This window comes from Synchytrium microbalum (genome assembly GCF_006535985.1).
Source record: "Synchytrium microbalum strain JEL517 chromosome Unknown SmJEL517_scf0001, whole genome shotgun sequence".
Classification (NCBI taxonomy): domain Eukaryota; kingdom Fungi; phylum Chytridiomycota; class Chytridiomycetes; order Synchytriales; family Synchytriaceae; genus Synchytrium; species Synchytrium microbalum.
The window spans coordinates 799,203-826,828 of NW_022158350.1; the positions used below are offsets into that span (position 1 = coordinate 799,203).

The window sequence follows — 27,626 nt, forward strand, 5'->3', positions numbered from 1 at the left end:
CTCAGTCCAATTACAGCTCGTAATCACTAGCACGCCAGTCGCAGGTTTCAGCATCTTAGCAACTGCCTCCGAGTACCCATCCACAGCGTGCCCCTTCCCCACATTGGCTTCATGACCAGCTAGCGACATGGCATCATACGTCCCCTTATCCAATGCAATTTGAAATTGGGATTCAAATCTTGCCATGGACGTTGCGTCGAGTATATCAGCAGTTTCGTAATGTATGAGGGAATCCAGCTCTTTAGATGTTGCTATTGATGTTGCTAGACAGACCGAGTTCTCAGAGTAGTCGAGACCTGTTAGGGACTTGAAGCCTAGTTCAGCCTATTGAAGTAGTAGTAGTAGTAGATCCTGGTTATTTATTTGTCTGCATCATTGTAGAGAAACAAATCCCAGGAAATGCTTGAGCGAACTTACTAGATCAAGCAGCAAATGTCCATTTCCACATCCTAAATCAACTATAGGAACATCCAAGTCGTTTTCGTAGTGCTTTTCTACCTAATGAAGGAAACAAAAAATGCGGTATTAAATTCAAATGGCACGAGACACGATCAAGTACTCTCAGCATGACTCCATGAATCCTCACCCAGGTGACCATTTTGACTGCGCTTTGCTCTCCAAACCTAATCATGTTTTTGCAATTTCTGAGCTTTTTTTCTGATGTTTGATGTCGACCTGGATCAAACACAACTCCCATACCAGATCTCTCCGATATCACCGCTTTCATTAAAATTGACAATCTCTCGCTGATATGCATTGTCCCAGCTAAGATTTGATAATGCGATGTATTAGCTTTCGTCCAAAACAAGGGTTGCCAAACATCAAAAACTTGCTATTCTCGAGTCCCAAGAACAGAAGGTCCGAATTTCGAATCATCATCAGTTGGATATTCAAGGTGAGAATCTTCGGTACTCATTCTTTTGGCTTTTTGACGTGTCGCGATGTGGGAATGTCGATTTGCGTTCAAAGTGGAAGTATACACATGGCAACAATGATAGATAAGAATCGTGTCACGACACTCAGACGAGGTCAAATAGGAATTAAGTATCGTGCTCAACGCCGGTAAAGCTAATATGCCTTCCATTTTTTGTCCTGTCGTAATGTTGAAATTATGATCTGCGTTTCAAATTCGAAACCTGCCAACACCGTCGCCAACTAACTGAAATGTAGTATCAAGTAGGACGATTCCTACGGCTCATACCATTTCAAGTCAATCCCTCGAAAAAAGCTCACGTTTACAAACCCCAATGCCAAGTATGATGGTATACCAAGTCGAACCTTTAATCAATTAAAGATTACAAAGGTACAAATGTCTCAACTCTGGATGTATCAGCTAGAATGTCCCTTATTAATGGATGTGCCTTGGACATGCCAGCCATTGATAAGGGACGTGGAGTGGTCGCTGGAGTGGTAATTGCGTATTGAATATTATGCAATTCATGAGCTTTTGGTGGCAATTTGTAAACCTGAGAATACACCACAAAAAACCGGTGTGAATTTTTGATGGTGCCCGTCGTCGCGAAGGACATACATACCCAATTTTGCTTTTCAACAAGATCAAAGAACTCATTGAATAGATCTGTAGCAGCCAAAGTACTCTTGGATCCAAATATGATGACCTTGTGCTTGGCACGAGTGAAGGCAACATTAATTCGTCGCCAATCACGTAACAAGTCACCAATCTAAAAAGAGTTTCAATTTTTCAGTCTCGGTATAAGATGATCTGAATCGTTTTAGTATGAGCTACTCCTCACTTACATTCTGATTTGGATTCGATCGAACAAGAGAGACGACGACACACTCCTTGTCCCTTCCTTGAAACTTGTCAACGGTGTGTACTTCAACACCAGGATGATTCAGTAATGTGTGTGCCATTATTTTCAATTGTGATCGATATGGTGAAATCACACCAATCGAGGTCTCCTCAACACCAGATTTGATGAGACATTCCACCGTCTACGCCAGAAAAGAGGATATGAGAAAAAGAGTTCTTGGCATTGATAGGATACAAACCTTTACCTGCTTGACCAAAACTGCCTCCGTATCATTTTGAGTCGATTCTCCGTGTTTGGAATCTAGTGCTGGCACAGCATCCGTGTCCACAAACACGACACGTCGTCTAGTAATACCAAATAGTGTCATTCAATGAAACAACAAAGGTACCAGGAACAGAAATACAAGGACTCACTTTGGATCAATAATATCCTGAATCCAACAAGATTGGCCATCACAGAGCCCATTTTCTTGCTGCATAACATTGCGTTGAGATACATGAAGCTCTTGCATACCATCCACTAGTTTTGGTACATGAAGTATCGCACTCGCAACTTCAGGTGTTCCACATCGTAGTCGATGATGGTACACAAGGGTATTGGACAGTAGTGTAATATCAGCACACATACGATATTGATGTTCGAGATATGTCACGGCTGAAGGGTGTGCTTCCGATAATCGACGGAACAACGACACGGAGAGGCCATTGTCCCTTGCCTCTTGGTGTTTGACCTACGTCAAACACATAGCGGTTGAGAAAAAATAAGATTGATGGGGTTGCGATGATAACGTACCAATGGTGGTAGTTGATAATGATCTCCAACCAATACAAATCTCTTGGCATATCTCAAAGGACCAAGACATACCGGGAGCGTCAACTGCGATGCCTCATCAACAATGCAATAATCGAATTCACGTTTGCCAAACATCCCGCTGCAGACGGAAATAGATTAGGAGCCAAAGCAAGATAGCGATTTTCTGAAGCTTCCGAACTTACTGAGAGACACCTAAACAAGTAGTTGCAACAACTAATTTCGATTCATAGAATGCATCTAGTTGCGCCACTGTTTTAATGTCACCGTGATAGTTGGGTGTGTATTCGACGACTCCCGGATGGACCTAGCGATGCAAAAGAATAAGGAAAGGATACACTGAACCAACTGTGTCTAGCACAATTATACCTTGTCAACATTTCCCAATCGTACAAAATCAACATTATCTTGCTTTAATTTCAGCAGCACATTATCGACAGCGGTATGAGTATATGACGTGAGTAACACAGACTTGCCCTCAGCAGCGAGCGTTCGAATGAGAATGGATATAGTCGTGGTCTTCCCGGTTCCTGGCATACCCAAAATCAGCGCATAGTCTTGAGCTAGAAAGCAAAAATAAAATAAAACCCCTCAGTAAGCTTACATTATATGCTGGTTGCATGTCGCATACATACCAGACTGTACTCTCTGCACTGCGTTCCGTTGATCTATGTTCAAACTTACACCCAGAGCTGCTACTTGAGAAGGCGACGGTACAGCAGAGAATCTCGGAGGCTCCAAATCTACTATAAGACTACGTCGACGAGTATCTCGGTCACCAATACCAAGCAACGTCACTAAATGTCCTCGAACCAATCCCATTGACGACGAAAACTCATCCTTGTCGATTCGAAAGAGCATGTGATCAGGAGGAGCTATTGTATTAAGCACTCCTGTATACTCCTGATTACTTTCAGGGTTAAAAGGAAAGCCCATGTCTCGTACTCGTCGAGGTGGACCAGCGAGAGGTCGATCAAGGGATACGACGATGGATTCTGGAGTCAACTCCGTTGCGAACCCGATTGCCAATCCTATATGCAGACCATCTTCAGACGAGATGACTACAGTATCACCAATAGATATTTGGGCATTTATTAGCGATAGCGAAGGTGTAGTATCGAGCGAAGGTCTTCCTTCACGAAGGAATCTGTATTGGTGTCGACCGGTGATTGAGAAGTCATGCTTCTGTGCATGTCTACTATAATGGGCCATGTCAAGTTTCATACGACCAAAAGCTCGACCAGCCTTTTGTCGATCTTCAGAAGTCATATTCCAAATCTCTGCACGGAATTTATCGGAAGTCTTCTCTTCTAGAGATATTAGACGTTCCCATTTTTCAAAGAATGCTGTGTGGTCATTTGTCAAATGGTTCGTCTTTTTCTCAAAAACTTCAGGGAATCCAAATGATGTTGAATTACCATTTTCTGTGGCCTAATAAGTTGAAAATGTCATTGAGAACCATTACTTCAATGAGTTGCATCACAATCTCACCTTGTGGTAGAGAATACAGGTATCACGGACAAAGCAATTGTTACAAGTATTTGCTTTAATGACTTCAGGAAGAGCATCACTCGAAGTCAAGAAGCTAACCATACGATTACGTTGAACCATAAGAGATCGAGTCTCTTCCCAAGCAGGTCCAACATGAATCATCTCCTCTTCTCCTTGGGCCTTATTTGCTTTGACATAATAGAGAAGGCCACACTTGACAGTAACCTCTGAGAAAAAAAATCCAAATTCAGCTGAGCCTCACAACGGATGGCATTGATCTGCTGCAGCTTACCGTATCGATCACCGAGCAGCATGGTGTAGAGACTAGTCTGCTTCAAATGAGATGGGGCAATGAATGCCCTTCCAGTTTTCACTTCGAGAGGTGCTAGTCTGGTTGATATCGGACCTGTGCCTTCTTGTATCTTGACCGTCACAGTGGCATCGACCTTGCCTTTCAGTCCAAGCTTTGGTGACCACACATTCTCTTCAATGTCCAATATTTTAGATACAGCAACAGATCTGGTGATTGGACCTTTACGATGATCGGGAAGGAGAGCTTGCGGCTACAAAATTAAACAGGATCAGAGTTTGCTAGAAACTTCCAAGCATATTCAACTCTGAAAATTACCTTCGAAACAAGAAATTTGACAGACCAATCCTTATAAAACGACAGTGCTGCAGTCAGACGTTGCTGAGCCGTCACCTCTGTCTCGTTCACAGCCCAAAGCCCATCGATGTTGCGAGATATAATTCGTGGTATATCAGCCTCCATTCTCGAGATATCGAATGATCCACGGAACAGCGCTTCTTGGAAGAGATCATGAAGCATGGTTCCAAACAGTGGTTCTGCAGAACGTACATCCGTTCCTCGAACTCGTTCTTGTAGTACCGCTCGTCGTGTACAACCAGCTTCAGATACGGTTGTGGCCGACAATAGCACGTCAGGATGTAAGACAATCATATTCTTGTCGTTGTTAACCACGTATTTGAATCCTCCGAGTAGTTCCAAGTCACCAATATAGTGAATAAAATCACCTAAGACACAGACGGTCAGAAAGACAAAAGAAAGCTGTTAAACTTGCGCCATACTCACCAACGCGTGCTTCGGTCTCCAGCCAATCTTCTCGTAAATGAATGAAAGTATCGATTTTGCGATCATCATCCCATGCTCGCAATATCTTTTCTGGTGCTTTTGAAGTTCCAGAGTAGATGTACTGACTTTCTCGTACTTCCAATACGAGATACCGTCGAAAGTTTTTGGCTGCTGCTATAGCTCGAATGGGCGATATAGATGAGAGCTTGGCTGCACTAGCTGCAGCAGATTGAGCACTGGCCACCACCTCGTCAATAGACAACGAAGCCAAGAATTCATCATCTAATTCCCCTTCAAATATCTCGTCATCACTGATTTGTTTATTAACTGCCACAGTCTCAACCACAGGCGGTGGTACTAGCCGATGATTTCTCGTTTCGGGATATGCGTATGGTGATATGTTTTCTTTGCCCCTTCCTTCAAGACGGGTCTTAGTTGATTTCTCTTTGTCGTTACTGTTATGACAATTATTATTATCTACTGCTTGGATATTGGCTTTAGACGAGGCATCCGTACCGAATCGACGAGGCTTGAGTTGGAGTCCGTTACATTTACTATCGGACAATGCGAGGTCTCCATCAGCAGACATCGGAAGTGCGGCAGGATCATCACGTTTACTTCCATTTGCTCCTTCTGAATGTCGACGATTAGTATGGTTTTTGACGTCACTTATGGCTTCTTGAACCAACTCGGCAACGTCTGACAATCCATCTGATTTGGAGCTACCAGACCATTGATCTGGCCTTGGTCGTTTATGTGCTGCCAAGGTCAAACTATCGTGACTTAGAGATCTTTTGAATCCCCTTCGACCAAAAGCACCTATCAGCCCTCTATTTGAAGGCGAAGCTGCCAAAGGGGGTGGCAATTGAGTAGCAGGTGGTAGAGGAAGTGATGTATCAGCTTTCACAATATTATCGGAAGGCGAGGTCGAGGGCTATAGAGGAAAAGAAGCTTGTAAGTACGAGTTAAGACAAGCGTTAATCATTCGCGATGTTCTTTTGCTGTGCCTTATCAGCAGGAGACTTTTTCGAGTTCAACGCATCAAACAAGTCCTTGATATCGGCATCACTGTTTGAGGCTAGTAGAGATTGATGATCAGTACTTGTTTCAGCATTTTTTCAATATAACTCCGACTCTTGCTCACCAGACCAGGATCCTTTCTTGATCTTTTCTAGTGCTGGCGACATTGCCCATACAACATGATCACCAGCAGCCACACCAGCATCACCGTAACCATTAGACCATTTACAAGCGCCATTAGGACTTTCACCATTAGGGCTTTCAGATGGTATTACGCCCACCTTGGTAGCGTTTGGAGTAGTGTATATAGATTTATCTTTGGCTGTGGGTGGATTTGCAGTCAATGATGAGGGTGCAGAAGCACGTGGAGGTGATGTAGCTTTTACAGGAGTTTTGCTCTTCTTGTTGACACTTTCAACTAGGTCGACTTCTGATGCTCGTTTCTTCGTTACGGTTGGAGTGTTTTCTGTTGACTTCACAATTGGTGGTTTTTCTATAGGTTTCGGTACTTCAAGTAACGATTTTAGCAGCCCAGCTGATGCTTTTGGCACTTGATTTAGCAGTTTCGGTGGTGCTTGGAAAGGCTTTACTGCTTGGGGTGGTTGTTTCGTAGTTTGGATGATGGATCTCGTTGACTGAGGAGGTGGCGGTTTGGGTGCTTGAAGTGCTGGTTTGGTAGATGCAGCTGAATGTAGACCTAGATTTTGGACGTAGATTAGTATTTTACTACAATTCTCAAGATTTTTGATTCCGCACCAATTTCATTCTCAGCTCTTGAGACTAGAGCATTAGAGAGAGCATTTGGTTTCTTGACAGCTGTATCGTTCTTCGGTTTGAGTGTACCGGTAGTGAGACCTGACGTGAGTATAGACTGCTTCTTTGGAACAGGAGGAGGCCACATTTGAGGAATGCTTTTTGTTGGTGATGACTGTGCAAGAGTCTTGGTTTTTAGTCCATTTGCAGGAGCAGCAATGAGTACGTTGGCTGATAGTATGCTTCGAATATCTTTACTATCTGGCTTGTTCTCCTAAAGATAGAAAAGTAGACGCCGTTAGAATCAAAAAACAACAAAAACAGATGTCGAGTTGGATAGATGTCGACTTGATCTGTAGATAAAGAAGGAAGGAACTAGCGTAACTAGCCCGTACCTTTGCAGACTGCTTTGATTTTGATTGTTTCGAGCTCATGCCTGTTGAAAGTATCGAGTTTCTTGTTGAATTCTTGAACAATGCCGTCGACGACGGGCAGCCATATACTTTGGAGCCAGGAAGAGTAATGCCAAGTAATGCCACTGTGTTTAAGGCCCAATGCAACCTGTTGGGCTATTACTGGCTGACAATATGATGATAATCTGTTGTAAAGTTCAAGTTCATGACGGGTTGAAATCCATCGACGAAAGACAGAGGATGACGAGTTGATGTTTATTAACACGTCAGAACGTATATTTTATGTATTTTGATGTGGTCCAGCGATATCCAATTCAGTTTCTTTTCGAGTGCTGATCGACGGAAGTGAAGTAATAAGCTCAGATTTTGACATTGTACGTGTTGATCGCTTCCTGCTGATGCGGCTGATATCCATTTTTCGCATTTTCTAGATCCTGGCTTCTTGTTTCTGATCCACTGGTGCTAGAGCTTCAAACATTTTCTTGAATAAGTAAACAGTCTAACCAGCTCAACTGTCAGTTTACATGTTTTTCTGTATTTGTGCCATACTGCTCTGCCTAAAATCTGCTTCACTTCACAGTATAGACTTCCTCGATACGTTTTCTTGCTTAGTCGACCCTTTTAAAGTGATCGATTGCGATAACAATTTCATTCGCCGACAACATTAACTTGACACATGATGCATCCCTTTGCACCACTAATCGCTGAAGAATTCACCCTTGGAAGTCGCCTGATACGCGATTCTCAAAGGGAACTGTTTGAAAATGGTATGTTTGCGTCGCATTGATTGCTTTCTAGGTCATCGCAGTACGCATCTGATCGTTTCGTTGACTAGGGGCCAAATTCAACTCAATCACTTTGAAGGAACCTAACAAACGAGCTTATCTGGAATGGAGAGACTCTGCTGGCTCAACGCCGCCCAGAATGGCCGAGATCGTGCTGACTTGTAAAGGAGCTACATATCATGCTATAGCTCAATTGGCACCAGAGCAACGATGTATGAGTTTTGTAAAGGTCGAGGGTATGCTGCAAGCGTCTATAGCTCCCGAAGAATACGTTTTAGCAGAACAGTTGAGTGCTTTCCAACTTCAACGTCGCAGAAGTGTTGTTAAATCGTTTGCAAAACATAGAATCGCTCTGAAAGATCCTGAAATCTTGAAGATTGTACACGACAAGGGACTGAACATTTCCCAAGTGTTTGCGGACGGCTGGACCATTGGCGGACACCGAGAAAAGTACAATGGGAAAAGAGTCGTCCAACTCTTTACGTACTACTCTCGAACGGGTCACGAAGATGAAAACTTTTACGCTCATCCTTTGGACTTTTGGCCGGTAGTTGACGTTCAAGAGAAGAAGGTCGTAGAGATACAATGGCTGCCCGAGGCAATGGTCCAACCACAACCGGTCTTGGCTACCAGATCAGCCGAATATGCAGCTAGCCTAATGCCGTCCTTCAACGCATCACTCAAACCAATTCATATTACTCAACCTGAGGGGCCTTCGTTTGTCGTGGATGGACATTCGATCTCCTGGTATAAGTTCAAGTTCAACTTCTCATTCAACTTTAGAGAAGGGCTTGCGTTTCATGATATCCGGTGGCACGAGAATGATAGCGATAAGGCAGGAAGACGGATTTTATATCGCGCATCTATTGCTGAAATGGGTAACCTTTTGACAAATCATGCAAAGCAGAGAATCATTGAAAGCCAAAATTGCCTGAACTTAATATTTTGATAGTGGTGCCCTATGGCGATCCTCGTGGCCCTTATCATACTAAGAAGTAGGAAAAATATCGTGGTTGTGTTTGTAGAAGGAACCATTGGTCACGGCATACCTGCAACATCTAACTAAACCTCTGAAAAATCTAGTGCCTTTGACGCTGGTGAAGACGGTCTAGGCAATGGCGCTACGTCTCTGACATTAGGATGTGACTGCCTCGGCGAAATTGTCTATGCCGATGGCATCTTGAACGATATGGAAGGGCAACCGCTGTTAATGAAGAATGTGATATGTATACACGAGGAAGATCAAGGTATCTTATGGAAGCATACCAACTACCGAACTCAAAAGGGCGAGACCAGAAGGAATCGACGACTGGTTGTAAGCTCATTTACTACCATCTCGAATTACGATTATGGATTCTATTGGTACTTTTACTTGGTAGGTTGGGATTGTTGTACGGCGTGGTCGATATAATAACTCAATCAACCTCACCAGGACGGAACGATTCAATGCGAGATCAAGGCTACCGGATGCCTCTCCATTGTCCCTATGACTCCCGGAAGCAGATCCGCAAACGGGATCCCGCTACACGATATATTCACAGGTCATCATCAACACATCTTCTGTGCCAGACTGGACTGGAGTGTAGACGGAGATGTGAACTGTCTATCAGAAGTAGAAGCGGTTCCAATGGGACGAGTGGCAGAAAATCCATTTGGCAATGGATTTGTAGGTCTTGAAGCGCCTCTCAAGACAGAGTTAGCCGCGAAACGAGATGCTGCTATTGGGACTGGTCGTGCTTGGAAGATTTATAATCCATCAAAGAAGAATCCTCTGAGTGGGCATCCTGTGGTATGTGACTAGATGCGTCTCCTTAATACTCTTGTAACTGACATTACTTTTCCTCAGGCTTGGAAACTCATTCCAACACACCCCATCACACTGATGTGCACGCCAGAGTCAGAAATCGCTCGGCGAGCAGCTTTCACAACGTCTACGCTATGGGCAACTCCATTCAACGAACAAGAACGATTCCCAACGGGCGAATACCCTAATCAAAACCCGGGAGGAAAGGACGGTATCCAGGTCTGGACGAAGCGAGATGCTTCACTGGAAAACACTAACATCGTCATCTGGCATACCTTCGGGCTAGTCCACCTCCCGAAACCTGAAGACTGGCCAATAATGCCAGTCGAGTTGTGTGGTTTTACAGGTATTTACAAAGCTATTGAGCGACAACGATCGTAGCTAGTAGAAACTAACTGGGAAGTCGATCATAGTCAAACCTCATGGCTTCTTCTCTGGCACTCCAACTCTTGATATTCCTCCCACTCATCTGAAACACTGCAAACTCTGATAAATTTTGCTTTGAATGGTTTTATTTGCACTGTGACCAAAACTACACTACATATGGACTTTTTAATGGCAAAACTGTAATAGAGACTGTGATAGAGAATAATAAATACTCAGACATTATAAGAAAAGACGTGATACTGTTTGTTAAAAAGAAGAAACTGGTGAAGCAACACTATGCTATCGATCAGGCCAAAATGTCCGCTGCCGTAACTGGTCCTTGTAATGTTGGAGTACGATCAAAGGATGAATATGGTGGCATGGATCTCTCCACACGAGTCAAGATAGTAAGAGGGAACATTCCTCGACATTGAGTACGTCGCACCCAACCGAATCCCCATCTAAGTAAATCGCAGCAATATTTGAGTACAAGAATTACCGACAATTTATCGCCATGGAAGAAATACATACCCATCATGGAACGTCTTTTCGACTACGACACCATCTTCAGGCCAGATTTCAACCTCGTCAGACATTATTGGGTAGTGTCCATATACTGCTCTCATTATATAAACTGGGTGAGCCATATCGGGGAAGAATGTCGGTGATGGTGGTCTAGCATCAATATTTGGGTCTTCAGAAGCAGTCATAAGAGGCCATCCTTGAATGTCGTATGTTGTCGTTGGGTTGATATCTTGTGGCATCATGACCATCATATGGCCTTCCCAAGTACCTAAGTCTTTACCACTGCCGAAATTATCTATTACATCTGTATGTGATTCGAGAGCGCCCATGTCGACCAATGGTAGTGCTCGAGGAGAGATTATATTTGCTTCTGTTTTGGCAAAGTGAGTATCCATTATTTTTGTAGTGTCTTGCTGTGCTGGTGATGCGTGCATTGACTGCCACGCAGCTACAAAGTTTCCGCCTTCTGCTGGTGATATTGTATATACAGAAGGGTGTCGATAGTTTCCGTTTGAGGTTTTGGTTGGCATGTATTCGAGTCCGGCATCTGCTATATCCTGTGTAGCATCATCCTCAGATTTACCTCGGCCAAGCGAATTATATAAGGCAGACATTTCTTCCACAAATCCAGCATATGCGAGAGCCGAATTAGTGGACTGGCGATTGATTCGAGGTAGCGATTTATCTATCTTGAGGTTTGATGGCGTATTATCGTTATTTGTTGGTGGCAGTCGCGGTAGTGTACGATCCATAGGTAATGGAGGCAGAGTGTTCAATCGGTAGGCCAGGCTTGCGTCGTTCATGGGATTGCGTCTATCAAGACGATCTGCTATATCCAGTTTGAGATCCACAGATTTCGACCACCACGATGCGTTATCGTCTGAAGCTAGATTTCGACCTGCTTGACCAGACAAGTCACCATCATTCTCGGAATCTCCTGATACACGAAGACTTTCTCTACGTTCACGAATAGATGCGATAGACGCAGACAATGGTCCAGCAGATAATGGCCCAGCAACCAGTGGTGGATCTGGTAATGGTTTGGGGTCTCGAGTCATTGCTGGACTATTTTGTTCTGAAAATGCTGATACCTTGGCATACGTAAGCTCATCAGGCTCACACCAGAATGAGCTTCCTCGTTGCACACCACCATCTTGATTCTCAGCACCACTATCTCCTCTTCCAAACGAATCCGCACGATTAAGAGGATCCCATTCATTTCCATTTACAGCCTGTATGTTTTCCATTGGTGGTGCTGGTGGAGGCAGACCGCGTCCACGCCATGATCTTGTACTCCCTTGGAAGAGATCGTTGAAATCCAACTGTTCATTGTTTCTGCGTTTTCTCTGCACTATTGAAAACATCCAGGCTACTGCAGCGACTATCAGTAGACCACCTATTACACCAGATACAGATGCGACAGCAGTAACGTTTACCCCTCCACTGCTTTCTGCGGATGGCGTTGCAGCTGCAGGTCGAAGTATTGGTGAAGCAAGTGTTGTAGCAGCAGCAGGTATTATAGGTATCAAAACTACTGCAGTTGGTGAGAATGTTGGGGAAGACTATCATTTCGATGGCATGGTTAGTTTGACTTTTTTACACCATACAAAATGAGGTCTTCTAATACTCACATCGATAGTTGCAGATGCAAGCACCAAAGGTGAAGCCACTACGGGAGATGTAAGCACTGGCGAAGGTGCCACAGATAAAACAGCAGGAGATGGACCTTGTGAAGCTTGTATCGGACTGGCAACAACTTGAGCAGCGCTTGGCTGTATAACTGGAGATGCAGCAATAACTTGAGGCGACACAGCAGCCTGAGATGGCGCAATCACTGGACTTGCAGCAACAGGTGATGCTAGTACTGGCGATTGCTGCACTTGTAATGGACTTGCTTGAACAGGACTAGCCTGTATTTGACTTGGTGCTGCCGATGGCAGAATCTGTGGAGAAGGGCCTGCTGATATTCTGGGAGACGCCATTGCAACTGGTGGTGCTGAAGATGGGCTGCTTGATGGTGTTGGAGATGGTCCCGCCAGATGTGCTGAGATCAATGGGTTTGAAGCCGTTGGGGATGACAACGGCGCACTGGAGTACAAATAGAGTAAAGGATTGGTATCTCCTCTCTTGAGATGCTGCATTCTTGACGTACCAGTAATGGTTATAATGGTTTGTTTAATCTGAGGGTGAATGAACAAAGTGAAGGTGGGCGTCAGTTTGTTTACAACCCGTGCAGAGCTGAAGGGTAGATCCAGCCTTACTTTGACTTTGATCGTCTTTCAAATATGCTCAAATATCAGATTGCATTGATTCAGCAATTGATCCTCCTCTTCCTCTGTCTATGCAGCGTTTTGCGTACAAGTTATTAAAAGAATGAAAAAGGCGGGAATCTCTATGAACAACAAAACATTTCGAATTCCTCACAAGAGGCAATAATAATCAAGAAGGAAGGAAGAACTCGTTCAAGAAGGCTTTCAAAGTGTACACCGAGGAACGTGGGACTATAATTGTCTGCTACTTGATACCCTAGCGACTTTCTTGTATCATGGATGATTTGGATCTTGTCAACTCAACGGACGACTCAAGTGGTGATGATGGAACTCTAACCGATAATCTGGATGCCGGAACTAGACTGATTATATATAATTTCGTCTTGTTCTCGCCTTTCATTGTCATTCCGGCCTGCATCATTTCTGCAAGATTATTCAAATATGTCATTCGTCTGGCCCGGGCCAAATTCTCAAACAGTGACGAGACTGAAGAAGACTTAATTCAAGATCCTCTCGGTGAACTTGGACTCTCTGTGGGTCGTGATGCCGAGACATTAAAGGAGGCAAGACGTTTGAGACAAGAAATGCGACGTTTACGAGCTTTACAACGTGAAGCCATAGTTACTGGTGAGCTGAACGAGTCTGGTGAAAAGGAGAAACTGTCTGATATAAAGAATCAGCTCGCATCGTTTGGCAAGCAAACTCAAAAAACTTGGAATGCTCGATTTACACCTGAAGCTGTACGACGATTCTTTGGTATGACACGTTGGGGACGTCTTTGGATGATGTTTCAAGTAGTAAGTCTCGTTTCATCGTCACAGTTTGATGTCTTGGAGCAGTTATGTGACTTGGTTGTTGACACTCTATTTCGTTTTTAACAGCTTTGTACTGTCATTTCCATCATCAACTACATCATTCTGACCTACAGAGTCGTACGCGAGGAGCATCGTAATATAAAGAGATTGGACTTGTTTCTCGCTATGGTGTTTCTTTCCGATTACACGATCTCCTTGTAAGTTATCTAAGCCTCGTCATGTTATAACGCTTAATCTTAACTTCTTGATCACTAGATATATGGCCGAGGACAGACTGAAATATTACTATCATCCAATGTCGCTTATAGACTTGCTATCCATTTTACCACCTATCGTTTATTACATTGTGAAGGACGTGTCTTCTTCAGTCTGGTTTTTGGGTCTAGGTAATACGTATTCCTCACTCGTTGCCGAATACCATGAATCTAACATTTCTGTTGATGCCCAGTCCGCATCTTTCGTGCCACGCGTATCTTGAGAACATACCGTCTGGTGTCGTTTTCACAGTCCGAAGAATCTCGAGAGTTAGTGATTCTGGGGCTGACCTTTGTCAACTTCTTATTCTTATCCGCATCTATCATTAACGCTTTGGAGAGCTTGGAAATTGAGCATGGGCCAGCTTCATTATCATCGTGGCATGACAGTTTGTACTATATCATGGTTACTTTCAGGTAGTCGCCTATAAAATTGGACCAAGCCTTGTTAATGTGCTGACCTAATATCCGTGTTTCGTAGTACCATTGGATTTGGAGACTTAACACCTAGCTCCACAATATCAAGAGCTGTCGTTATGGTGCTGATTGTTGTGATGATTATCTTTGTCCCAATCCAAACGTCTAGATTGAGTGAAATCTACAACTCCACTTCTTACTACCAACGTCAAAAATATGTGCCAAATATGCGCCATGCACATGTAGTAGTATCAGGACCAGGAATATCTTTTGCAGCCATAGTAGACTTTTGTCGGGAATACTTTGTAGCAGATCCACTAGGACATGTCGTTATTCTCTGTCCTCAGGAACCCGATATTGAAGTACGTCGTCTCTTAAGACATCCGAATTACCGTCACCGGCTGGTATATCTATCAGGATCTTCTCTCTCCATTGGTGATTTGAAACGAGCTGGAACGGACTTTGCAACAGCCTTGTTTTTACTTTCTGGTGATAATACAGTGGAAGCTGCAAAGGATGAATCCCGACTTCGGTGTGACGCTGAAGTCTTGATGCAAACTCTCACTGTCAAAACTGCCTTCCCAAGAGTACCAGTGTTTGCTCAAGTCCAAGAGACTAGGACTGCGGAATTGGCTGTGCATTGTGGGTGTGATAGAGTGTTGTGTCTGGATGAAATAGAAATGGCTCTTTTAGCTCGTGATTGTCTAGTACCAGGGACATTGGCCATGCTACAAAATTTGGTGCACACTTATGGAGCAAGAGAACACTCTCAACGGTCGAATGATACATGGCTCAAAGAATATGCAACTGGAGCTACCAATCAATTGAGTTCTCTTAAAGCACCTTCAGGTCTTATTGGAATTCATTTTACGGAGGCTGCTGCCATGGTGTATTCTGAAGTTGGGGCAACCTTGATTGGTGTATTACCCGCACAAAGTAATGAGGGAATAAATCTGAATCCTGGCCAGTCGTACTGTATAAAACCAGACGATGTCCTGGTCTGTATCGCCGAGGCTGAAAGTGAAGTGGTGCTGAGGATAATGCTACAATTCGAAACAAGACCAACTACCAATCCATTTAATCTGCCGCAAAAAACTGTCCGAAATCTCGACAATGATATGGCGTCTTCGCAGCTTGGCAAAGCAGATGTCTCAAATCGGTGGGGATCGATGCATTTGGTGGCACCAAAATCTGAAGATGGCACAAATGGAGTACGAGCACCACCTGATATAGACGGAGACAACACAGCACTTCCGTCGGCTTTAGCAAACCACATTATATTGTGTGGTACAGTCAGAGCAAGAGGACTACGGCACCTAGTGCATTGTATTCGATCAGCAGAAACCGATAAGTCCGAAGTTACACCTATAGTCATACTAGTTGAAGACATGCCCGATACCACACAATCTCTGTGGGCAGATATAATAAACTATCGTAAAGTCCATCTAGTCCAAGGTACACCACTGAAACGCCAGTCACTTATAACAGCAGGTATCGAGACCTGTCGACGTATTGTAATCTTCCAGAGCTCTATTGGTGAAGGGGCTAGTGACAACGCACAATCAGCATTGGCTGATGCAAACTCAATCTTTATTGTGAAACTCATTCAAGAAGAGTGGCCTGCCGCAGCATTCCTAGTAGAACTTTCGTCAGGAGCCAATACACGATACTTCTCCGTAGAGCTTTTCAAGACCTCAGTAAACCGACAGCAAACGATGCTCATGTTGAGAGACTACTCACTAGGAACTCGTGAACGACTGGCATTATACTATAGAGCGCGGGCTGAAGCTGCCAAGGAGTCAGACATGATGTTGCGTTTATGGAGGTTTATATCAGGTGTACGGCTGACTGGACCTCCATTATCACCCACTGGTGGATCGTCTACAGTGGATAAACAACACCAAGAAGTAAAACGTAGCTATATGAGACTCAACGATGAAACCGATGCTAGCGAGTCGAACGACTCACAAGAGGCTTCCTTCACCATGGCTCAATTAGCACGATTTGAAGAAGAGGCAGAACTTACAGAATCCGGATTGTCCGCCTTCCCAGCATATCAATTTGATGCACAGTTTGCAGCGGGCCGTGTCGCTACAGCAGCTCTGTCTCACTCTTTAATATGTCAGACGTATCTGAGACCGTATGCCATTGATGTAGTAGCCCATCTGACTGCCAGTGTAGACCACATGTCCGTACCAGCAACACTAGCTGGTAAAATGTACTCGGAACTTGTGTTGTACTTCTTGTATCGTGAAATTGTAGTATTAGGTCTCTTACGTGGGGGTGCAGGTTGGGAGGTGAAGCGTCAATTGGCGCATTCGTCCAAGGTAAAGGAAGAACCACAAGTATCTATAGTCGGCAGCTCTTCACGTGCATTGAACGTGCCAGCCGCTGCACTGTCGACCAAACTGGCTGAAGATCTTACAACCAAGCTACCATATGTTTATACGAACTGTCGTGGATATGAGATTGTATCTGCTGAAGATCTAGTGTTTGTCCTACCACGATCAGCGTGAAACGTAGTGTTGGTTGTCCTTCGAGTCTGCTGATAGTATCTTTACAGTAAAATTTACATTGTTTTAATTTCAATTTTCAAACCGAAGTTGAATTAATTGTCCGCACGTACTGACGCGTCCGTCACGTCGATTTACGTTGTTCATTCGTCGTTCGAAAGTACACCTCGTTATCAAACTCGGAGCATCGAATTCAACGAGAAGAACAAGGACGTATGAAGCAAATATAGTTAAGTAGTGGCTTCTCGCCTTTAAATTTATCAATGTAGGTGATCAAACAACACAGTAAAGCTCTACATCTAGTGTACATTGTCGTTAAAGCGCTAATTCTCGTTTGACTTTACAGATGTCGAAGGAATGCGCTCAAAATATCAACGCTGGAGTATTCGCTATGGGACGTGACAATATCACGCAAGCGATTGAATTCTTTGATAAGGTATGTTATTCCTTCGTTTCTTGACATCAAATCCCAACATGAACGATCGTGCGAAGTCTTACAACCTCAAACAAATCCAATTAGGCCGTAGCATTGGATCCTAGCAATTTGTTATCCTATATTCACAGAGCCGACTGCTATATGAAAATTAACCCACCAGCAATTGACTTGGCATTGGGTGAAGCAGACACCGTTGTCACGATGAAGCCAAGTGACTCTACAGTATGTTGAGTCATTCTTGTCTTTTAATGTTGAACTATTTCTAATAATTTGAATGACTATGACTTACGCCTGTTATCATATTAGGGTTACATCATCGCATGGAATGCTCTTTCCAAGTTGAAGCACTACGAGACTGCATTCAAACTCATTCGCATTGGAAAGGCCAAAGTAGTGATGACTGATCCGCAAAGAGAAGTATGTACATGATCAAATGAACCCTGAATGACTATACACTCAGAAAACCGTCTCTGATGACTCTCGTCGTTTCATCTTTTCTAGTATATTGACGAGATCTATGACCTGTTGGTCAAAAAGTTGCCTGAATCCGTCACAAAAGGAGCTCAACCAAGGAAGCCAAAACCTTCAGTTGAACCAACAGCCAAACCCGCAGCACCCGCTATAGTCACCAACGCTGAAATGTTTGGAGACAGGAACTTGCCAAACGAATTGGTCCACAATATATTTGCATATCTACCGTTCAGACAGCTCGGGAAAGTAGTACGCGTCTGCAAAGTATGGGCTACCTTCATCCATAGGGACACTATGCTTTGGACCAAAATCGACTTGACTGGACCGAAAGTAAATAATAATGTCATCGATACTGTCTCCAAACGAGCTCGCAGCCAGCTACGATCCTTAGCCCTCGAACGATCAAAGGTTAATAATACTGGCATGAAAAAGATAATAACCGCTCGCCCATCACAACTCTCTACAATTGTATTTACTGCCAACACTCACATAACTGATGTGACTGTGATTGATATATGCAAGGTCTTTGGGAAGACTCTCACCAAGCTCACGGTGTCTTCCCAGAATATAAATGATCAGTGTTCGGAGGCCATCTTCACCAAGTGTACAGCACTAGCATTCTTGGACATATCAGATAACCCTAAACTGACGGACGCAGGTCTCGCTGCATGGCCAGCAACCTCACCACTACGAGTATTAAAGGTAAACAGCTGCTATGGTCTCGCCTTCCACGCTTGGGCTGCTCCTGCATATCCAGCATTGAAGGAGCTGGATGTATCACAAACATCCTTCAATCTACGATCTTTGCAAAAGCTTACCGTATTTCCAGAGCTCAAGACGATTGACCTGTCTGGAACCGATCTTCGCCCTCTGCAAGGTGGTCTCATAACGTTAGGACGAACTATAAAGGACCTGACCAACACATCTCTACGAAACTTGACTCATTTTGCCATCCAGTATGACCCATTATTCGACGACGAAGCACTAAAGTATATTGCTGAGGCTAATACAAAGCTCAAATATGTGAAAATACTCTCGGCTTCATCAATCTCAGACGCTGGAGTCAGATCATTATCCAACTGCCAAGAACTTGAATCCCTCGCATTGCCAAACTGTGCACGAGTTACAGATAGTAGTGTCGTAGATATAGTATGTAGCTGCCAAAACCTTCAGAGTCTGGACATCGGGGGTAACTCCAGCATCACCGACAAAACCCTAGATGCTATAGTCGAACACGGCAACACTCTAACTACTCTGGTAGTGAGCAGCTGTATTGGATTGACTGGATTTGGTATCTTGAAGCTACACAAGAAGGCTGGCAATCCCATTAAAAACTTGAATCTCATGTTTCTCCCTACAGTGTCAAATGATACTATCAGGTCATTCCAAGCTAAGAACGTGAACGTGCAAGGGAACTTGTCATACTCAAAATTCAAAGTGAAAGGTTTCAAGTAAATGCACGGATATAAATTGCTTAAGCATATAGGCATAATCAGAATGGAAAGGTAGATAGATATTCATTGTATATAACAGGTTTGTGAAAGATAGAATAAGAATAGAAAGGAAGCAGAAAATTTACAAATATTGTCTGTTTTGATCTCGAAAGCTTAATGCATTGTGATGCGTTAGTTTGGGTACTGTTTACGTCAGAAGCAACGGTCAGCTCTTGACCCTTGCTTGTTTCTGACGTGTATTGGTAAATGGGGACGTTGCCTCTAACGTCACAGCGACATGCGACTTCCAAATCTTGTAAATGCATGTCGCCTAAGCAATAAATTCGTTTCGGTTCTGTGAAAGCAGCCGTTGTTAGCATTGAGTTCGTTTACTGATGCACTTGTTTGTTCACCTAAAGGAATCAAAGTTACCTCACTGGCGATAGTCACGATTCGTGAAGAAGGGTCCTTCTGCACGAGAAATAAGTATCCAGAATCGTCTTCGGCCTAAAATCGGGTTTCGGAATACATATGAGCTACAAAACAGAGACGATCACCAAGCTATATGCTGTGTTAATACAAATTACTGCTGACTTAGACATAGTCCAGGATCGATATAAACTTCTTGAATTGGAGATGCGGATAATGGTCTGAAAACTTTATCACTGTCTCGCTCACTATGTCTCAATTTGACACTGTGTAGGGTGCGTCCTGTGTTACTGCAGCAGTATACGAGCAATACCACGCCTGTAACAAGCAAAATTGGTACGTAGACAATTTGGGAATCCCAGTCTTTTTTCTTGAGAAGTATGTTGCTTTGGCACAAATGTTCAGGCTGAAAATGTCCAGGTGTCGTTTCTTTGGCTCTTGTAGCTCACCGGTGCAAACATTCCCATTGATCAGTCTGAGTCTCTCGATTATCTCGAATTTGTGATGACCATTCTGGGATCTTGGTCTCTATATTTAGCATGTACTCCATCCAATATGTGCAGTTGGTTCTAAGTGTCAAACATGCGGTCCACATTTCTGATACGGACGGAGTCGTTTCTTTGTCGCTTACCACTATGCTCCTCGTCGACAAGCAAATTCTTTCAAAACAGTTGAGCATCATATCCTTAATCGTGCGATTCCGGCCTGCAACCTGGTTGTATAAAAACTATCAAGTTAGCTCACGTGCGTTCGGGCACATCCCATTGGCTTGGTACACTTGCCGATTTCGATGCCTGTTTCTTATCAAAGATATAACTAGCTTTAGCATCGTGGAAGTCCCCATACAGTCACTCCAAGTTGCGTGACCAATCTTGTCTCTTCTGCATACTCGTGTTTTGTGTTGGACAGCGAAAAAAAGCTGAAACCCATTTGGATCAGTGTCCATGCTACGACAATAATCCATATCCATTATCGTTGCTATCATCACAAGGTAATGAAAATGAAGGAATTATGGGAGGCGCATACGTCCTTGTCAAAACAACTACACCTCGACAACCCCTCGTCCATTTGGCATGCTCTAAAATTCAATCCATAATGATTCCATCTGACAGCCGAGTCCTGTTTTCTTTTGTTCCATATGTCGCCTTTGACTCAAGAGGTGATGGAAAGAAACTCGAATTCTTTAATGTCAACCAATATCACCGAAAGCACCAAAAGAACGATCTCAGGTATTCAAGGTCCTGTTGCGTTTCAAAATTTCTAAACGTCAATCGGCACTATCAAGACATCTTTTGGTATGATTTGTAAGTTTGATACTCGCCGATATTCTGTGGCTTGACGGTGTTTGGAATCAGGATTGTAACAGAAAGAACATCGTACTTTGGCCAGATTATTATGAATCCGGTCTTAGCAGCATGTGTTGTGATGTCTTCCTCTGAATAGGTTACGTCTGCGGCGGTTTCGTCTTTTTCTTTGTTGAGAAGGTGTCATAATATCGTTCTAGTTCAAACGACAAAAACTGCAGCTTCTTTTGCATGGTCCAGCACGACCAAAACCACCACTTCGCCGGCCTTTGGTGACTTCACACACTGGCCAACCTTCACACTCAGAACTAAAAAGATGCAATCATTATTCGCTTCTGACAACATCAGCGAATGCATTTTACCAAATGATAATTTATGTTAATGCACATATATTCAATCAGGACTCATCTCATTACAAATATATTCATCGGCTTCGTAATCCATTTCAAGTTCTCCAAAGAACATCATGGCATCTTCTTGGCTCTTTCAAGTCCAATCTATTCAAGAATTGAAAAATCACTCAACTAGTCCTTGTGAGAACTTCAAGTCTGAACAAAGTAAGAGCACCTACCGTAATATCATTCTCGGTAAATGCACCCAATCTGATGAGCTGGAATGGATCCAGAGCAGTATTGTGCTTGCAGTCAACCAGTATGACGGCAGCCTCTCGTAGCTGATTGCAAATAGCCACAAATTGTGACGAGTTTGGAATGACTGTCTTTGTCATTTGACAGAGTTTGGTGTGTTCCTCCATCACCTATAAATGTTTTTGGCGTCTCGTCAGTATGCATGATTCCATAACTGAGTAAGCATTAAAAGGATACTCACCTCAGCAAAAGAAGCTTCTGGGCGACCAGACAGACGAATTCTTTTCAAGAATGCCTTCAAAAAGTTTCTCGCTTGAAGAGATGTCTTTGCTACTGTCTGAATGGTGACTGCTCCATTCATTTCTTTGATAGTACGTCGTATCATGTTCAAATCGACAGTCACTTCTTCACCCGTCTTGTTGGATTCTAACTCGGCAATCTCGAATGCTCTCCTATATGTAAGGCACGTGGCATAATGATGAGCAAAATTATCATAAATGTGACTGTATCTGCCAGCAGTTGCACGAACCTGCAGTAATCCAACATCCTACGAGCATCGCCACTAACCCCAGTAGTCCATTGAGCTGCATATCGAATCGCATCGTCATCAAATCCGTCAATGTCTTTGAGTCGAGTTGTTGCAATATTTATGAGGTCGTCTCTATCATATGGCTTGAAATGAAGACGATGCGAGCCTAGAGAGAGAAGAAACGTAAGCTCCAAATTGTAACTGATGCAACTGGCATTTTTACCCAGACGACTGGCAATTCTATTAGTAAGACGTTCAGGCAAATCCATCGTGTTAGCAATTGCTACCACTATCAAGTGAGACTGAGGACGATTTGGCCAATCAGCAAAGTTGTAAATGACTGTTTGCTTCTTGTTGATGAGTTGATCGAGCTCGTCCATGAGTACCACCCTACAAAGCAAAGAAGTTCTAAATCAGGTTCAACATAGTCTTACTTTCACAGCCAAGTATCACTTACACTGGCTGTTGGTTTGGAGAAGGACTGTTGAACTTCTTATCCAACAACGACAGAGCTTGAGCAGCTGGTACTCGATTTCCACTCAAAGCTTCCCATAATCGTACGTAGGCATGCTGAGGTTCAATTAACTTCATACCATTCAATTCCACAAAGTGGAATGGTGGAATTTCCTAGTGTTTGACCTGTGTCAAGACAAAACTACGTTTGCTATTCTATTAAAAGCTCGAGTTTCCAAATACCTCTGCTTCTAGACGTGTTTCTAGAGATCGAATCACCTCACGAACTGTAGCAGTCTTGCCAGTTCCAGGTATTCCTGCAATATCTGTTTGAAGAAATGTGTTGGTCTCGACCATGTACTCAATTGGCGTGGGAGGCTTTTTGCTGCTTACATAGACATCCTCCGGAACCATCCTCTATAGCACTTTCCAAGAATGAGTAGACTTCAGCATACTCTTTTTCACGACCAACCAAGTTCTCAGGTACATAACCAACATGAAGCATGTGCTGAGCCTTTTGGAAGTCAGTCATGGGTTCATCTGGTAGATTTGTACGTTGAGGTAGAGGCGTATCCTGAAGGAGACTCCTAGAGTAGTTCATGTTTACAGATAAGCTAAAGGTTGTATATAAACCTTGCACACACAAGAAGCTCATCGACAGACCGTCGCTCGCTGCAACCATCTTACTTTCGACTAGAACCAGGTGTGGCACGTCCACTTTTAGATGGCGTTCTGCGAAAAGTAGTGGGAGTTCGATTATTAGACTTTGAAGCTTTGCCTTTTGACGGTGTTCGATTTCCAGATCTAGGTGTCCTTGCTTTGCGTGGTGACTTCTTATACGGTGTCCTGCGTCTATCGTCGTCAGAATCCAACTCCATCGGATCATCTTCTGGATCACTAGGCAATGATTCAATATCTCCATCATCTTGGGCGTCGTCTTCTTCAACGAGCCTGGCTTCCTTGTCAATCTGTGTAGAGACGCGTTTATATTTATGACTTGAGTACATGTGAACACATTGATCTGGGCTTACTTTAAAGGTTTCATCTCCAACACTATCATCATCCGAATCTGTCGATTCACTTTCTTCAGAGTCTGCATCAATATACTTTGTAGTTGATGGTTCCTTTCCCTTCTTCTCGTTAGGTGGTGCGTCGACTACTTTCGCTTTCTTTGGTTGCCGAGAGACTGAAGGAGTGGTCACATAACTCTTTCTCTTTCTTTCGAGACGTTCACTGGGAGGAGTCATACCTCCACTCTTGGAAGATGATGCTCCATTTTGTTTTTCTTCTTTATCATTGGTCGAGTTCTTCTGACGAGGTTTTAGTATCAAGTCCTTCTTCTTATAACCCTCCCAGTCAATCTGCTGGCCAAGTTTGCAATTCTTTTGATCAACCAGCTGGCGACAAAAGAAGACCTTGCCTTCGAGGCTTTCGTCCTTGTCAGGATACTGAGCTTCCAGTTCTCGAGGAGTCATGACTTTGACTGTTTGCATGATGCGTGATATGTCGATCTGTTCTGACTTGCCACAGGCCAAGATTTCGAACTTCGTTCTGAGTGTTAGATGAATAGATCTTGTAACAAAAGCGATCAGATTAAATGATCCTTACATCAATATCCAGTTTTGTCGGCATTCTAGCGGCTATTCTACCATTCCAGACCTGGTTGGGTCGATACATGTACTAAAGAGTGTGTGCTAGCTCAGCACGAGTAAGCCAAGAGTAAGAGGCACTGAGAGCATACCGAAACAATAGCTTTATTAGCAGCGTCCTTGTCACTGAATAAAGCTAGGATCCTTGCATATCCTTCGACACGAGTGCCAGATACATCTTCCAATGACACGACATCTCCCAACTTGAACTTTCGGTCGTTGTTGATCTTGACAGATTCATGGTAGGATTCAGTTGAAATGTCATCATCGTCATCATTATGATCATCATCTCCATCATCACGATTGATTTTATAGGCTCTGCCCAACAATTCGATGCTCTTTGGTGGAGCTTCGCCAGCGTTTCTTTTGGACTTTCTGGTGTTGGGAGCCTTTTTGGCTAGTTTCTTGGCCATAATATAGGTATGTACAGGTGGTAGTTTACTATGCTTCGCCTAAACCTTGATCTGCCTTGGTATTGAACGATGCGAAGTTTTGTAATTTTGAGTTCGATGGAGAAGGACGCGATTTATCAGGCCCCAGACAGTCAGACCAGATTTTAGCCTGTTAATAATTAAAACATCAATATATATTAAATGATATTTTGAACACTTGTCCAAGCAGAACACCACGCATTATTAATGTTGTATACCAACAACATCAACGTCAAATCAAAGTGAAGCTGATTCAAGTACGTCATTGTAAAGGTCCCGATTTTTTGATTATTTCAACAACCCATGTGATACGCCACAGTGTGTTTTACTGAGATTTTTATTGTATAAACAGTGCTGCATGAGAAAGATCGATCACAAAAAAATAATGAAATTACATGCCATCATCACAACATATCCCTCTTCTTGGCAGTATTATGATATGGTCGTAGTGCCCACTCCACGTCTGCTTCTGCCAGCTCGACAGTGCCTAGTCGTATCTCGTATGCTATTTACACAAAGAGGTCAAGGTATCAGTGATCAACAAAAAAAGCTTGAACAACAAGAATGCTATGGCCCATAGTTACCTCTCATTTCGAAACGAGGACCGACTTCCATAAGTTCAACTTCTTTTCCAACGCGTGTGAATACGTGGTGTCTAAAAAATTATTGTAATCAAGTGGTCAGATGTTTTGATTCACAACTTCCGATTTGGGGAAAGACCTTTTTTTCTCACCTGAAGGAGATAAAGTCACCTTCATTAGCAAATGTCATGACACGTTGACTAGTGTCCTTTGGAACAGGAAACAGGTATTTCAGAATGTTTTGAACCTGCAAGAAAAATGTGTACATATGTATGAGCAAAAAAATTCATCGTAACCAAGTTAAATGAGTCTGTATACACGAAACTCTTAACTTACTCTCGATCCCAGTTTTGATGTAAACTTGTTGAATACCAAATGTGGGTACTGTTCAGATACTTTCCCACTATCTGGCACATCATGCCTCAGTTTGACATTGTGTAGGGTGAAGGATGCAGTTGGGCCATAAGGGAAGTGAGATATGATCATGCCATCTGTACAGAGATGTTGGTGAGTGAGTATAGGAGGAAGGCAAAAACCGGACTCGATGTAATATAACGGTGGTATAGGATACCTGGCTGACCACGATGTTCATGAAGAATGACTAGATCTGTAACTTCATTTGCTCGACAGGCTTCCACAATATCGCCCATGACATAGTTACCACGGTTGATTCGTTGGGCGTTTGGGAATACGAGTCTCATTTCCTAATGAGAAAGTGGTACTAGTTGGTACAGACGCTCATATGCCGAGATCCTTGACCGTTCGTGTTTGTTCACCTTTGCAAACATTTGCAGCCGACTGCTTGGATCTCTTGAAGTGGTGATGAGTATTTTGGGATCTTGTTCACCCGCTCTAGCGTATTCGTCATCGATATGAGTAGAGGGTCCTAAGTAGTAAAGTGATTGAGATCTACATGTCCAGATGGGCTGTTGGGTGTTTTTGCAGCCTACCACTCTGTCCTTCATCGAACTGTAAATCCTTTCGTAGTAGCTGAGCATCGTCTCTTAGATCATGCGGTATCGGCTTGCCACCTTGTTGTATAAGAGCAACATGTTAGCTCAAAAGCTCCAAAAGCACAAAAGACCCATTTGGACATACTTTCGATAGCTGATTTCAAAGTTTGTTTCCTGTCGTGGATCTGCCTAGCCTTGGCCTCCTGGGACTTTCTATACAGGTACTCCCTCCTTAATCGCACTTGTCTCCTCTGCATTCTCGTAATCGGCGTTTGCGTTTTGAAAATGACAAGAAAAAAAAAGTTCAAAGTCACGTCCATACGGCACAGACTCACCACCAATCGCTTTAAGATAATCACATGGCTGCGATAATCAAGGAGCTTTGGGGCGTGCATCCGTCCTTTCTGAAGCTAAAGACATCTAAAAACCTATTTCGATTGTGCCTCACTCTACCAAACTTGGGAACTGGAGTGCGAGTTATACCTTCATCCTGGCATAAGAACGGGTTGCATGACTCGTACTGGACTATTACCAGTGTCGAATTCAATCCGGTACGTGTATAATTGGTGTTGTCTTATACCGCTTGATGCGTATTCACCCACATCAGATGCACTTCATTTGACTTTTACGTTCGACACTCATCGCAAATGTCTTCATCAGGACTGGAGGTCGGGAACTGTCTGGGGCATCCAAACTTGGAAGAGTAGGAGCAAGAATTGATTCTCACCCCGTATTTACCTCCAAAGACTCACACGTATACATGACTTCACACTAGACTCCACTGCAGCTGGTCAAATAGCAATCCCAAGAGCCGCTATTGGAAGCTGGCATCTGTATCAGCCACCATCCATGCATAGACAACTTGCCGACAAACTAGATATCAAGATTGAACAACCAACAGCAACCTCAGAGACCTTATAAAATAGACATACGAACTCTGTCATCGCTAGAACAGTCACGAGCCCGGTAGTCTCAGTACATAGTGTCGCGTAGAGGGTGTCTTGGTGTGAGAGGACTTGGTATGTGGAATCTCGTGTGGATACTGGTGATGTTATTCGCTCAAGGAACAGGATGATATATTTATTGTACATATGGCTTGGAGGGAATAGATGAGCTAGGAGAACAATACTGACCGGAATTGCGTTGGATCTGAAAGTTAGAGAGAGAGAGTTTCGTCAGATCAACGGTACGCAATTCCACAGTCGAACAGAAAATCGAGGAACTGCCAAAATGATCGATGCCGGTTACTTTGGGCTTCCTTTCAGA

General features: G+C 43.5%; 7 protein-coding genes across 7 annotated transcripts; 4 read left to right on the plus strand and 3 right to left on the minus strand.

The window, feature by feature from the left end:
* Positions 1 to 1,295: 1,295 nt before the first annotated feature.
* On the minus strand, positions 1,296 to 7,376 carry SmJEL517_g00212 (uncharacterized protein; the record flags this gene model as incomplete). Its single annotated transcript, XM_031166142.1, has 16 exons — positions 1,296 to 1,466; positions 1,536 to 1,682; positions 1,759 to 1,956; positions 2,020 to 2,119; positions 2,189 to 2,505; positions 2,568 to 2,706; positions 2,771 to 2,892; positions 2,955 to 3,148; positions 3,221 to 4,016; positions 4,077 to 4,303; positions 4,369 to 4,639; positions 4,705 to 5,111; positions 5,170 to 6,069; positions 6,314 to 6,886; positions 6,946 to 7,216; positions 7,338 to 7,376. The coding sequence occupies 16 exons, from the start codon at positions 7,374 to 7,376 to the stop codon at positions 1,296 to 1,298; spliced, it is 4,872 nt and encodes a 1,623-aa protein (XP_031027948.1).
* Positions 7,377 to 8,034: 658 nt separating this feature from the next.
* Positions 8,035 to 10,434, plus strand: SMI213 (primary-amine oxidase; the record flags this gene model as incomplete). Its single annotated transcript, XM_031166143.1, has 7 exons — positions 8,035 to 8,122; positions 8,191 to 9,018; positions 9,093 to 9,135; positions 9,224 to 9,515; positions 9,573 to 9,929; positions 9,987 to 10,290; positions 10,358 to 10,434. The coding sequence occupies 7 exons, from the start codon at positions 8,035 to 8,037 to the stop codon at positions 10,432 to 10,434; spliced, it is 1,989 nt and encodes a 662-aa protein (XP_031027949.1).
* A 2,946-nt stretch (positions 10,435 to 13,380) lies between these two features.
* On the plus strand, positions 13,381 to 17,107 carry SmJEL517_g00214 (uncharacterized protein; the record flags this gene model as incomplete). Its single annotated transcript, XM_031166144.1, has 5 exons — positions 13,381 to 13,902; positions 13,987 to 14,117; positions 14,176 to 14,306; positions 14,369 to 14,591; positions 14,656 to 17,107. 5 exons carry the CDS (start codon positions 13,381 to 13,383, stop codon positions 17,105 to 17,107), a joined length of 3,459 nt encoding a protein of 1,152 aa, XP_031027954.1.
* Positions 17,108 to 17,450: 343 nt separating this feature from the next.
* Positions 17,451 to 19,466, plus strand: SmJEL517_g00215 (uncharacterized protein; the record flags this gene model as incomplete). The annotated part of the gene is made up of 4 exons (XM_031166145.1): positions 17,451 to 17,540; positions 17,625 to 17,762; positions 17,847 to 17,957; positions 18,042 to 19,466. 4 exons carry the CDS (start codon positions 17,451 to 17,453, stop codon positions 19,464 to 19,466), a joined length of 1,764 nt encoding a protein of 587 aa, XP_031027955.1.
* A 2,175-nt stretch (positions 19,467 to 21,641) lies between these two features.
* Positions 21,642 to 24,808, minus strand: SmJEL517_g00216 (uncharacterized protein; the record flags this gene model as incomplete). The annotated part of the gene is made up of 12 exons (XM_031166146.1): positions 21,642 to 21,674; positions 21,749 to 21,934; positions 22,006 to 22,216; positions 22,294 to 22,459; positions 22,517 to 22,683; positions 22,751 to 22,920; positions 22,990 to 23,072; positions 23,140 to 23,360; positions 23,434 to 23,714; positions 23,778 to 24,290; positions 24,355 to 24,426; positions 24,488 to 24,808. 12 exons carry the CDS (start codon positions 24,806 to 24,808, stop codon positions 21,642 to 21,644), a joined length of 2,424 nt encoding a protein of 807 aa, XP_031027952.1.
* A 422-nt stretch (positions 24,809 to 25,230) lies between these two features.
* On the minus strand, positions 25,231 to 26,617 carry SmJEL517_g00217 (uncharacterized protein; the record flags this gene model as incomplete). The annotated part of the gene is made up of 8 exons (XM_031166147.1): positions 25,231 to 25,331; positions 25,411 to 25,481; positions 25,560 to 25,654; positions 25,744 to 25,898; positions 25,979 to 26,111; positions 26,184 to 26,293; positions 26,358 to 26,438; positions 26,506 to 26,617. 8 exons carry the CDS (start codon positions 26,615 to 26,617, stop codon positions 25,231 to 25,233), a joined length of 858 nt encoding a protein of 285 aa, XP_031027953.1.
* Positions 26,618 to 26,719: 102 nt separating this feature from the next.
* SmJEL517_g00218 (uncharacterized protein) lies at positions 26,720 to 27,281 on the plus strand (the record flags this gene model as incomplete). Its single annotated transcript, XM_031166148.1, has 3 exons — positions 26,720 to 26,911; positions 27,021 to 27,063; positions 27,136 to 27,281. The coding sequence occupies 3 exons, from the start codon at positions 26,720 to 26,722 to the stop codon at positions 27,279 to 27,281; spliced, it is 381 nt and encodes a 126-aa protein (XP_031027717.1).
* Between the last annotated feature and the right edge of the window lie 345 nt (positions 27,282 to 27,626).